The 13388-nt window shown below is 39.0% G+C and overlaps 1 protein-coding gene and 1 non-coding gene across 2 annotated transcripts; one reads left to right on the top strand and one right to left on the bottom strand.

The window, feature by feature from the left end:
- Positions 1-8835: 8835 nt before the first annotated feature.
- On the bottom strand, positions 8836-8938 carry LOC138884448 (small nucleolar RNA R71). Its single transcript, XR_011404642.1, has one exon. It is a non-coding gene; the product is annotated as a small nucleolar RNA R71 (small nucleolar RNA).
- Positions 8939-9593: 655 nt separating this feature from the next.
- On the top strand, positions 9594-11043 carry LOC138883390 (uncharacterized). Its single transcript, XM_070164073.1, has 4 exons — positions 9594-9977; positions 10119-10186; positions 10259-10339; positions 10434-11043. The coding sequence occupies exons 1-4, from the start codon at positions 9594-9596 to the stop codon at positions 11041-11043; spliced, it is 1143 nt and encodes a 380-aa protein (XP_070020174.1).
- Positions 11044-13388: the final 2345 nt, after the last annotated feature.

A 13388-nucleotide genomic window follows, 5' to 3' on the forward strand; every position in this document is an offset into this window, starting at 1 on the left:
ACAGTAGAATACCATAATAAGAACACGAAAAAGTGAACGGTAATATAACCCAAATTAGAAATCACAAATACAGTCAAGACAAGTCATAACTCAGCAACTACGACAGTTTTCACATTTAGTCTTAGTCAACAAACTTCAATCAATTAGTAAAATCCTTCAATTGATAAAAATATTTTGAAATATTCTCCAAGTAAATATTTTTCAAAAATAGCTCTTTCAAAATGAATACCTTTCAAATATAATCTTTCCAAATAAATATCCTCCGAATGTAAGTCACCCTATGACACCTCATCTCATAATCATATAATATGGGTCTCAATACCTGAACCCTAACACTTGGCATCCTGTGCCCTCATCAGACCTCATAATCATACTGACAACTCACATGCCAAGTAGGGCCATTCTCACATGGAAGGCAAATAAACAAGGGTGTGCATCTATACTCAGCAATATCAAGAAGCCACTTATCCGATAAGGGTGCTTGACCACATGTATGCTTGTGCAAGTGTCCTAACATAGTTCATACCAGCCAGTAAGCATAAGGAAAAGAACGAAAAGCACATAGAATGTTTACACATGGATAAGATCAATGAAAAGCAATAGCTCAGAACATAGTGATAATAATAGGGGATCTCCCAGGATACCGCCCCGTAGTCCCAAACGTAAATGTGCAGGGAGATCTACCGGAATACCGTTCTGTAGTCCCAAAGTAAATATACAAAATAGGAGGATCTACCGGGATACCGTCTCGTAGTCCCAAACGTAAATGTGCAGGGGAATCTATCGGAATACTGTTCCGTATTCCCAAAGTAAATATGTAGAATAGGGGGATCTACCAGGATACCGTCCCGTAGTCCCAAAATAAATATGCAGCGCAACCAACAGAAATAACAGTTACAGCATGGCAGAAATCTCGTACATCACCACAACAAGTATAACAGCAAAAATGACAATAATACAAAGTGCGACGAGTAAATCAACTCAAGAACTTTAAATCACAAGGAAATGGTAGAACATGTTCACAAGGAATAACCACAGTAAAGAATTCTAGGCATAAAGGGAACAATTCAACAAGGTAAAACTAACATGTAGCAATGACCCCACAATATACAAGTCAACAATAAGGAAGCTAACATAAGTCAAACAATTCCAAATAAGGGCATGTCAACTAAACATATGATGTCTAAAATTCTTTTAAGGTTGTCAATTACGAAAATATACAACGTTTTCAATTAAGGCTAGGCAGAGGAAAGATGATCTTAACTTCACTTAAGACTCACAAATTTCAAGAGAGTTAATAATGATTCCCAAATAAGACAAGCAGTTATGAAAAGATAGCATGACGATAGGAGCGATAAAAATCTTTAGTTAAGTCAAATAAGCAATAAGAGTGAATAATAAGGTCATTAATTCCAATCAAAGTATGTAGAGGTGAAACTAGCAAAATAGGAAATTCAATCGCATCAAGAATAACTTCCTACTTAGTGAATAAAAGGCATGAACCCTAAAAGGCCAACATTCTACAAAAAGTCCAAGCACGCACTTGTCACCTCGCGTACATGGATTACAATCAACATAGATGACTCAAATCCTAAGGAGAAGTCTCTCACACAAGGTTAGGCATGATACTTACCTCAAAGACGACAAACCGATACTCAAAAATGTACTTCTCGGGTGAAAAGACCTCCGGACGGCTCAAATCTAACCAAAATAACTTCAAAGCACAAATAAAAATCATAAGAAACTATTCCGGATCATAAAGTCTCAATCTTTAACAAAATTTAAAAATTGGTCCAAAAGTCGACCCTCGGTCCCATACCTCGGAACCCGACAAATTTTACAAAAATCAGGTACCCATTTCGATACGAGTTCAACCATACAAAAATTATCAAATTTCGATACCATTTGGTCTCTCAAATCGTGATTTTTCATTTTAGAAATTTTCTTCAAAAACCAACATTTTCCTCAACTCAAAACACAATTTAAATGATAAAAACAAGTATAAAATAATGGAATATATTAAATTCTAGGTGAAGAACACTTACCCAATCAATTTGCTTGAAAACCCACAAAGAATCGCTCAAAACCGAGCTCCACAACTCAAGATATGATAAAAATGGTGTAACGATTTGGGAATATATTCTGCCTGCCCAGGTATTTATGCATCACGATCGCGGAAGAAATGATGCGATTGCGTTGAAGGAAAATGGCTACTGTCCAAAATGTGCTGCGTGATCGCGGAAGGGCTTATGCAATCGCGTAGTGAAGGAATTATCTGTTGCCCAAAGCCACTCTTCGCAATCGCGAAGAGGAAGATGCGATCGCTCTCAAGGAATAATTTGCTGTCCAAATGAAAGAACTATGCGAACGCGGAAATAGAAGATGCGAACGCGAAGAAGGAGCAAACAGACTTCCGCGATCGCTAGCGTGGTCATGCGAACGCGATGAACAATTAATACCTCCTCCAAAATTACTCTTCGTGATCGCGAAGGAGCAGACGCGAAGAAGAAAACCGGCTGACAGATAACAACAATTCAAAATAGGAGAAAAATGGCCCGTAGCCCACCCGAAACACACCCGAGGCCTCCGGGACCCCGTCTAAACATACAAAAAAGTTTTATAACCTAACACAAACTTGCTTGAGGTCTCAAATCACATCAAACAACGCCGAAAATACAAATCGCTCCATGAATTGAGCTTATGAACTTTCAAATCTTCCAACTTCTAGAACTCGTGCCGAAACCTATCAAATCAACCCGGAATAATGCCAAACTTTGCAGACAAGTCCAAAATGACATAATGGAGCTTCTCCAACTCTTAAAATTGTATTCCAACCCCGATATCATAAAAGTCAACTATGGGTCAAACTTCTCCATATTCCAAGCTTCAACTTTCGCCGAAATGCCTCAAATTACCCTACGAACCTCTAAATCCAAATTCGGATGCACGCTTAAGTCTTAAATCACCATATGAAGCTATTGAGATCATCCAAAATCCATTCCGGATCCGTTTACTCAAAAGTCAAATTCCTGCCAAATTCTCATCGCTTAAGCTTCCAAAACTAGATTCCTTCTTCCAATTCGATTCTGAATCATCTGGTAACTGAATTCAATAATACACACAAGTCAATAAACATAATATGAATCTTCTCAAGACCTTATTCCTCTAAATGGAGCTTAAATTCTCAACACGACCGGTGGGGTCGCTACATTTCTTGTAGGAGGTTTACAAGTAAATTTTTGGAGATCATTTATTCCGTGACTATTTTTATAATCTTAATCTAATAGCTCTTGGGTGTTTTTTTTGAATCTTCAATTCTTACTTCCCATTTGACTTTGATCTTGAAATTTTTTTTCAAAGTTTCTTTGAGGATTTCTTAATATATCTTTCTTGAGATATGCTCTTTCCATATGTGTAGTCCCCTAGTGTTTGAGATTTGAAGAATGAATACTTGAATACTGGATCAACATTCCTCCTTGGTCCTTTTCTTAAAAAGAAATTATACACGGAACTCGAGGTTAACTTTTTAGATGAAGACTTCTTACCCTTCCCATCAGAATTGTTGTAACTTTGACCGAGAATAATAAAGTATTTAGTGTACCTTTTTGGGTCTAATGTCATCATCTGGTTTGGGTTAGATTTTTCCTATCATCTGAAAAGGTTAGTAAAATTTAGAAGAACAAATAAATAATAAATTTTGAGATACCTAACAACGGGTACTTACTCAAAAGTAATACTACTTCAAGTGTATTGCATTCAAATTTGAAGGTAAGACTTTCCCGTCCATGGTCTACAACTCGTATGCTCCTTTTCTAGCAATGCCTTGAACTCGATATGGTCCTTCACAAATTAGACCTACTTTTCCTGCAGTTACCGCCTGTTTTGACTGAAACACCTTCCTATGGATGAAGTCCCCAATCTTAAATATCAAAGATTTGCTTTTAATTTATAGTATTGTTCTATCATTTGTTTTTGCGCTGCGATCCATATCGAGGTTGTCTCTCTTCGTTCTTCTACCAAATCCAAATTTGTTCGAAGTTCCTCTTCGTTTTCGTTGAATAATTCATTTGTACATTAAACCTTAGGCTTGGTTCTCCTATCTCCACTGAAATTAGGGCCTCAGTGCCATAAACAAGTAAAAATAGAGTTTCTCTCATACTTACTTTAAACGTTATTTTATAGGACCATAATACCCCTGGTAGTACCTCAGGACACCTCCCTTTTGGTGCTTCCAAATCCTGAATCACATATTATGATCCTCCAAATAAAGTCTATAACTTCTTTTTCCCGTATCTGTTTGAAGGCACCTGCTTCCATCAACTTAGAAAAGTAATTAGTTAAAATTAATAAAAATCATATCTTTCCTGGTACTTGCGGTAAAGGACCTACAATGTCCATTCCCCACTTCATAAGTGGCTATGGTGCGATAACTGAATTAAGAAATTCCATTGGTTGATGCATATTAATTGCATATCATTGACATTTGACGCACATTCTTATGAATTTTTCCGTCTCATCTTCCATTTTTGGCTACTAATACTTATCAGTATTTTAACCAAGGATCTTACACCAGCATGATTCCCACACTGCTCTTCATGTACTTCCTGCATCACATATTCAGTTTCTGAAGGCCCAAGGCATCAATCTAGTGGTCCGCCAAATATTTTTCGATACGAATTACCTTCTATCAAACAATATCGAGTTGCTTGAATTCGCAACCATTGGGATTGAGTTTTTTTCCTCAAGTAATATTTTGTACTGCAAATAATTTGCAAATTTATTTCTCCTATCCCTCATCAAATTATTAAAATTTACTCACTCTTAGTTTGATCGAGTGCTGAGTGAAATAAATTCACCATGATTGCATTTTCTGTAGTCGACACATCGACTACTTATCCCAGATTTGCCAATGCATCAGCCTCCACATTCTCCTCTCTTGGAATTTGAGAGGCTTTACACACTCGGAATTGATGAAAAAAGTCTCGTACTTTTTCCAAGTATTGCTGCATTCGTGTTTCTCAAGCCACGTTCCCTTGCATTTGATTTACCATAAGTGAGAATCACTCTTGATTTCAATTTGATCAATTCTTATCTCTTTTTCACGCTCTAAAGCTACAATCACTATCTCACACTCGGCTTCATTGTTAATTATATGGTAAAATTTTATTGCTTGTCTAATATTTTCCCCTGAAGGTGAAATGAAGACAATACCCAAACCTGCTCCCTTTAAATTTGAGGATCCATCAGTATATAAAATCCAACTCCCTAGATTAGATCTGATAATTGCCCGTAGCTCATTTTCAGCTTCAAGAAGTAAACTCGATCTGAAATCTATTACGAAATGTGTTAGCAACTGTGACTTTATGAAAGTTCATGGTTGATAAACGATATCATATTGACTAAGTTCCATTCGTTCATTTGGCTAATATTCCTGATAATTCATATTTATGTAAAATATTCTACAATGAAAAAGTAGTTACTACAGAAATAGGGTGACGTTGAAAATATGGTCGTAACTTTCTTGATATCATTATTAATACTAGCACTAGTTTTTCTAGATGAGGATATCGTGTCTCAGCTTCCAATAATGACTTACTAACATAATAAATGGGAGATTGCGTGCCAATACCGCGCTTAATGTCACATCAGATACAGCTAAGTAAATGAGTAACCTTTCTCCATCCATTGGCTTTGACAGTGAAGGTAGTTTTGACAGGTACACTTTTAAATCTTTCAACACTTGTTGGTAGTCATTCGTCCATTCAAACTAATTTTGCTTTTTCAATAACGAGAAAATTTTGAAACACTTCTCTTAGGATCTAGATATGAATCTCCCCAGGACTGCTATTCTCCCAATTAGCCTTTGTACTTCTTTTTTTCTTGTAAGTACATCTAGTATTTCTTCGATTGCTTTAGTATAGACCTCCATGGTTCCCCCAAATATTCTTGAAATATTTTAGTCACTAACCTCTGGTACGTAGCTCCGACATTCTTTAAACCAAAAGGCATGATTTTGTAACAACAAGTCCCCCTGTCTATAATAAAAGATGATTTTTCCTCGCCCTGATTATATCCAGAATAAGCATCTAAAAAATTTAAAAGTTCATGACCAGCAGTAGAGTCAATAATTTTTTAATATATGATAAAAAAAATGAATCTTTAGTACATGACTGATTTAAATCATTCTAATTTACACACACTCACTATTTACCGTTTTTCTTAGGTACTACAACAGCATTGGATAATCAGTTAGGGCATTTCACCTCATAAATTGAACCGATTTTCAAAAGTTTACTTACCTCCTCTTGAATTACCTGATTTTTGAATGATCCCTACTTTCTCTTCTGTTGCTTCACTTGTGGGTGTAATGGATCTTCATTTAACTTATAAGTCATTATCTCAAGTGGAATACCTATCATGCCTGAGTGCGAGCAAGCAAAACAATCAGCATTAGCATGTAAAAATTCAATTAACTTACTTTTCAACTCCGGGCTTAAGTTTTTCCCAACATAAACTTTTCTGTCGGGCCAGTGGATGAACAGTATAACAGCTTTAAGCACTTTTGTAATTATTTTAATAGTTTCATTATCTTCTGGATCCTGAATCACATCATGTCTTGAATGCATATCTACTTCGTTCCTCACACCTTCAATTGAGGTAGAAAGCATATTCTCCTCAGCTGGACACAACAATTGTTATTTTTCATCCCTGTCCTTAGTCGCTCCACTTGCCACAATAACCATATTGGTTTCTCGTACTGTTTGTTGACCTTCCCAGATCTGATAAATTCCCTATTGTGATGGAATTTGATAATTTGATTTAAAGTGGATGGTATTGTGATAATAAGCTAGATTCACGTAGTTTGGCGACTATTTATGCCCCAACTTGACTATGCTTCACCGTTCTAGGAAGGTTAAATGATGATAAATTGGATCTAATTGTTAATTTCATATTTTGCAGGAGCAAGTTGTGCTTATAATGACTTAGGACATTGTTTGGAGCTAAATTAAAGCAAGGGAAGGGAATCCCCTCGGAGTTGAGTATGTGTGAAAGAAGAAAGAAAAGAAGAGAGAAAATGCTGATCCACTCTAACGCAGGCCAAGCGCGGCCTCAACGCGGTCGCGCTAGAACAGAAAAATGGGACTGTGTATTTGGCCATATGCGCGGTCGCGCTAGTCATTCCGGGACGTAGAAATTTCTGGGGTAAACTTGGAATTTTGGGGGCAATTCCACTTAACCTATAAGAGGTCCAGCTTGACCAAAAAGAGGATATCATGGTTTTTATAGTTTTGTTGAAGGCAAGAAGAGGCAAGAGGCAAGGAGGATAATTCAGCAACGAGTTCTACCTTTATTCCTTTTGTTTTTATCATTCATGATGAATTTTGCTGTTGTTATTATGAATACGATTATGAGTAGCTAATTATTTAGTCTAGGGTTTTGATGGAACCTATTGAGGGATGAACTTCTTGTTGTGTTAATATAGTTTGCCCAGTTAAATCTCTAATTGTTCAACTACGTTCTTGTTGTAGTTAATTGATAGGATCCTCAATTAGTTGTGCTTATTTAATATGTATTACTTGGGAGAGAGTGCATATTTAGGTAGTTGTTGAACAACACCACTCCCAAAGTATATGAGAAATCAATAACCGAGGGTTTAAAGGTGGGATTAGGGATAAAGAAACCTTGGGTGTGATCTAAGTGTGCTGTAATAAAAGCCAGCTAGCGTAAATCGGGAGAGTGCATCTAGTAAATTGTAATAATTACTCGGGAGAGATTTGCGGCAGTAAGAGTGCTCATGATCGATAGATATGATTAGGCAAAGCTATACGAAACATAATAGGAAGGGATTCCATCAATAGGGAAAATCACAACCTTAGATCCTTCTCTTATTTGTTTACAACTCAGTCATAGTTAGCTCTTAGTTTACTTAAATTTTATTCAATTATAGTTAGTAGAAATATCACCAAGTATTATTCAAAATATCTGGAAAGTTGATTACGGAGAATTTAGTGAGTCTAACAACAGTAGTTGGTAGGTTAATTCCCTGTGGGATTCGACTCTGGGCTAAATACCCAGATTATATTTGCAACGACAACTTGTCCTTTTTATAAGGCATAGTTAGGCATGATCAATTTTTAGCTCCGTTGCTGGGGAATTAATGGTGTTATCAATTACAGTTGAAAGAAATACAAAAATTCTTAGTGTAGTCAGTTTTCTTTATTTTCAATCCATACATTGTAATTTTAACGTTTGTTAACTTGGTTGTACAAGTGCATGCCTAGAAACTCATCGAGAGCTGGTGAAGTATTTGAAGCATTATTAGATCCAGAGAAAGTTTTCAAGGCCTTGAATCGGGCCAACCGGAAAAACAAATAACAACAATCAACTAAACAACCTGAACCAGACATGGGGGATAATGTGGTAGACCCGACTGCGCAGGTAGTAAAACCTTTTGTGCCAGAGGCTCCTCTATATGACTGGGCGTAACCCACAGCAAAGAATTTGGCCACAGCAATATTAGTCCCACAGATACATGCTGAAACTTTTCAAATCACAAACAACATGTTGCAGTTGTTGCAAGACAAGGGACTATTTTCGGGGTATTACATTGAAGATCCTCAACAGTACTTGAAGAATTTTCTGTCAATCTGCAAAACTCAAAGGCAGCCCAACGTAACTCAGGAAGCAATAAAGTAGTTGTTGTTTCCATTCTCAGTGACAGGAGCTACCCAGACTTGGCTAAATTTACTTTATATTATTAATTCCATCACGACATGGGAATAATTAGTCAAGCAATTTGTGAATAGTTTCATTCACCTAACAAGACTGCTCAGCAAATTGATGAAATTTTGAGTTTCAGACAGAAACCAATGGAAACATTGCAAGAAACATGGGAGCGATTCAAAGGGATGTTGGTTATATGTCTGCACCACGATATTCCAGACCAGATATTGGGGCAGTAGTTTTACATGGGTCTGACAGATAGCGTGAAGGCTAATGTTGATGCTTCAGCTGGTGGAGCATTCTTGAGAAAATCATGGAGAGAAGGCCAGATCCTGCTTGACAAGATGGCACAGAATTCGGGGTGGACAACTAGGAATGCTCCTATCACTCCAGTAGTTCACTCAGTGCCCTTAGATCCAGCCAACACTCTTGCTGAAAATATGACCACCTTAATAACACAAATGAGTATGCTCACCAAAAAGGTGGAAGAGTCAGGGCAGAAGCAGTAGGTACACATTGTAGATACAACCTATGGGGGCTTATGCACATCTTGCATTAGTCAGCCAATTGGTAGCCAATGGAATGCGGAAAGTGATCATCATCATTACCCTGAGGACATGAATTATGTGTCTAATTATGGGGGTCAGAGATAGGGTGGTCAGAATTGGGGCCAATAGAATCAGCCATATCGGCCAGTCTAGCCACAACACAATAATGGAAATATGGGAGCCATGCGACCTCGCAATAATGTGGAACCTTACCAAAGGCTACAGGGATACAACAACCAAAATCAGCAGCAGGGTTATAATCCTCCTCAGCAGCAATATGGTGAGAGATAGGAAGATGGGTTTGCTAGACTCGAGGTAATGATGCAGCAGGTTATTGGGTCAAATGAGAAAATGAGTGAAAGAGTAGATGCACATGAGTCATACATAAAGAATATTGAAGTGCAAATGGGCCAGATCTCGATGTCTTTAAATAATCATCCTCATGAGACATTGCCTATAGACACTCAGGTAAATCCAAAAGATCAAGACCCGAAGCAGCTGATGACAGTGAGTCTACGTAATGGCAGAGACCTAGACTTGGAGCAAGAGAGGGCTCAAGAAAGAAAACAAGATGAGACATGTGTACCAGTGCCCATTGAGCTAGATGATTTAGCAAAACTAATAGAGGTGATAGTACAGCCTGCCCAGGAAGAAACCAACACACAAATTAAGGCTGAGACAGAAGTTGAGACAGCCCAAGAACCGGTAGTTGAGGTAGTGTCTAACAAAGAGAAAACCCAAATCACTGGGAAGAAGAGACCTCCAGCACCATTCCCACAAAGGCTGACCAAATACTAAAAAGAGGAACAATACAAGAAATTCCTGGAGATGCTGAAATAAATCTAGGTAAATATTCCGTTGATTGATGCTTTGAAGGAGATGCCTGGTTATGCAAAAATAATGAAGGACTTGATGTCTCGAAAATTTGACTTCCAAGACTTGGCCACAATGACTCTAACTTAGACCTGTTGTGCTGTGGTGACTAGACCAGTTGCTGCGAAGTTGTCTGATCCAGGGAGTTTCATAATTCCTTGCACCATCGGTAACTTTGCCTTTGCCAAGGCACTGTATGATTCGGGGTTTATCATAAATCTTATGCCTCTGGCGATCTATAAGAGGTTGGGGATTGAAAGAGCTAGACCCACATCTATGTTGTTGCAGGTGGGCTGATAGAACTATGAAAAGACCCTCAGGTATTTTGGATGACGTGTTGATACAGGTAGGGAAATTTGTGTTCCCTACAGATTTTGTGATTCTGGATTGTAGAGTGGATGAAGAAATTCCCATAATTTTGGGAAGGCCGTTCTTGGCCACAGGGCGAGCCCTCATTGATTGTGAAACTGGGGAGCTCAAGATGAGGTTGAACGATAAGGAGATAACATTCAAAGTGGAGAAATCTATGAGGCGAGCAAGTGAATTCGCCAATTGTTCTCTTACTGATGTCATGGATGTAATTGTGGAAGAGGATGATGAGATATTGACTATTGAGTATCCTCTTGTTGTATGTCTTGTGAATTTAGATGAGGTGAATGGGGAAGAATTGGCAGAATGGGTGCTGGCTCTTGAGGGCAAAGGCTTTTGGGAGAGATCACTTGAATTCGAGCCCCTGCACTTAGAAAAAAGAGAAACTCCTCCAGCCAAGCCATCCAAAGAAGAACCACCAAAGATGGAGTTGAAGCCACTACCCGCCCATCTCAGGTATGCATTCCTAGGACCTAACTCCACATTACCTGTTATTATCTCATCTAGATTATTAGATGTGCAGGCATAATAGCTTTTGCAGGTACTCACGGAGTGCAAGACTGCCATTAGGTAGACTATGGCATACATTAAGGGGATCAACCCGGTATATTGTATGCATAAAATTCTGCTGGAAGAGGGGCACAAACCTTCCAGGAAGCACCAAAGAAGGCTGAACCCCAACATGAAGGAAGTGGTGAAGAAGGAGGTTATTAAGTGGTTGGATGCGGGAATCATTTTCCCCATCTCTGATAGCAACTGGGATAGCCCGGTGCAATGTGTTCCTAAGAAGGGTTGTATAACAGTGGTAAAAAATGATAACAATGAACTGATCTACATGAGAACCGTCAAAGGCTGGAGAATTTGTATGGACTATAGGAAATTGAATCTGGCCACCCGAAAAGACCACTTCCCACTTCCCTTCATTGATCAGATGCTTGACAGACTGGCAGAGAGGTCCCACTTCTATTTTCTGGATGGGTACTCAGGGTACAACCAAATCTCTATTGCACCAGAAGACAGAGAGAAGACCTCATTCATATGTCCATGTGGAATTTATGACTTCCAAAGGATGCCTTTTGGCCTATGCAATGCACCCGCCACATTCCAAAGGTGCATGATGGCCATATTCACCGACATGGTTGAAGACATAATGGAGGTGTTCATGGACGATTTCTCGGTGGTAGGAAACTCATCCAATGAGTGCCTTACAAACTTGACCCGAGTGTTTAAAGGGTGTATGGAGACTAACCTTATACTTAATTGGGAAAAGTGCCATTTCATGGTACAAAAGGGTATAGTCTTGGGACACCTGGTATCGAGCAAGGAAATCGAGGTGGATCGTGCTAAAGTTGATGTGATAGCAAAGCTGCCACCCCCACATCAGTCAAGGCAATCAGGAGCTTCTCGGGCATGTCGGTTTCTACCGGAGATTCATCAAAGACTTCTAAAAAAATTCCAACCCTCTCAGTAAGTTGTTAGAAAAAGATCACCCTTTCATGTTTTCTAATGTTTGTAGGGTAACATTTGAGGAGTTTAAAAAGAGGCTATTCACAGCTCCCATCATTGTTGCCCCCGACAGGGAGCAACCATTCGAACTCATATGCGATGCTAGTGACTATGCAGTGGGGGCAGTTCTAGGACAGAGGAAAGACAAGATAATGCACCCAATTTACTGCGCCAGTAGAACGTTGAGTGGAGCCTAGCTGAACTACATTGTGACTGAAAAGGAGATGTTGGTTGTGGTGTTCGCATTTGACAAATTCATATCATACCCGATTGTCTCTAAGGTAATTGTATATACTGATCATGCTCCTCTCAGGTACTTGATTGAAAATAAGGAGTCCAAACTGTGCCTGATTTGTTAGGTGCTGCTATTGCAAGAGTTTGACCTGGAGATTCGTGACCCTAGGGGCACGGAAAACCAGGTCACGAAACATCTATCGCGACTTGAAGGAGCTGAAAACTCTATTGAGGTAGAGGATATTCTGGAAACCTTTCCAGACAAGAAGCTACTGGCCACAAGCCTTGAGGAAGTGCTATGGTATGTAGACTTTGAAAATTACCTGGCAAGCAGTATAGTTCTCTATGACCTTTCCTCTGTGCAAAAGAAAAAGTTTTACCATGACTTTCGCATGTATTACTAGGATGAACCTTATCTGTTTAGAATTTGTGTAGACAATATGATCCGAAGGTGTGTCCCCAAGATAGAACAATCTTCTGTTTTACAGGCATATCACACATCGGCATATGGTAGATATTTTGGAAGAGTCAGGACGGTAGCAAAAGTTTTAGAAGCCGGGTTCTACTAGCCAACAGTGTTTAAAGATGCACATCAATGGATGAAGGGCTGTGATGAATGTTAGCAAACCGGGAACATCTCCCATCACCATGAGATGCCCATGAACCCAATTCAAGAGGTTGAAGTGTTCGATGTATGGGGGATAGACTTCATGGGCCCCTTCATCAGCTCCTTTGGCAATAAGTACATACTTGTTACTGTAGATTACGTGTCCAAATGGGTGGAAGCTGCAACACTCCCCACCAATGATGCAAGGGTGGTGGTGGGTTTTTTGAAGAAGAATATATTCACCCATTTTGGGACCCCGAGAGCTATTATTAGTGACGGAGGCACTCACTTCTACAATCGAGCCTACGAGAAATTGCTAGCAAAGTACGATGTGCGCCACAAGGTGGCAACCCCATATCATCCTCAGACCAGTGGACAGGTTGAAGTGTCGAATAGAGAAATAAAGAGTGTGCTTACCAAGACTGTGAATGCCACAAGAACTGATTGGGCGAAAAAGTTAGATGATGCAATCTGGGCCTACAATACCGCTTTCAAAACACCAATTGGTATGTCACCATACAAGTTGG

Source organism: Nicotiana sylvestris, chromosome 12 (assembly GCF_000393655.2).
Source record: "Nicotiana sylvestris chromosome 12, ASM39365v2, whole genome shotgun sequence".
NCBI lineage: Eukaryota > Viridiplantae > Streptophyta > Magnoliopsida > Solanales > Solanaceae > Nicotiana > Nicotiana sylvestris.

Bases quoted from the DNA above. Each gene is read 5' to 3' on its own strand.
- LOC138883390 (XM_070164073.1), top strand. From the start codon at position 9,594: ATGCAGCAGGTTATTGGGTCAAATGAGAAAATGAGTGAAAGAGTAGAT. The intron at 9,978-10,118 runs GTAGTTGAGGTA...AAATAAATCTAG, and splicing joins TTGAGACAGCCCAAGAACCG to GTAAATATTCCGTTGATTGA. The intron at 10,187-10,258 runs GTCTCGAAAATT...TGTGGTGACTAG, and splicing joins AAAATAATGAAGGACTTGAT to ACCAGTTGCTGCGAAGTTGT.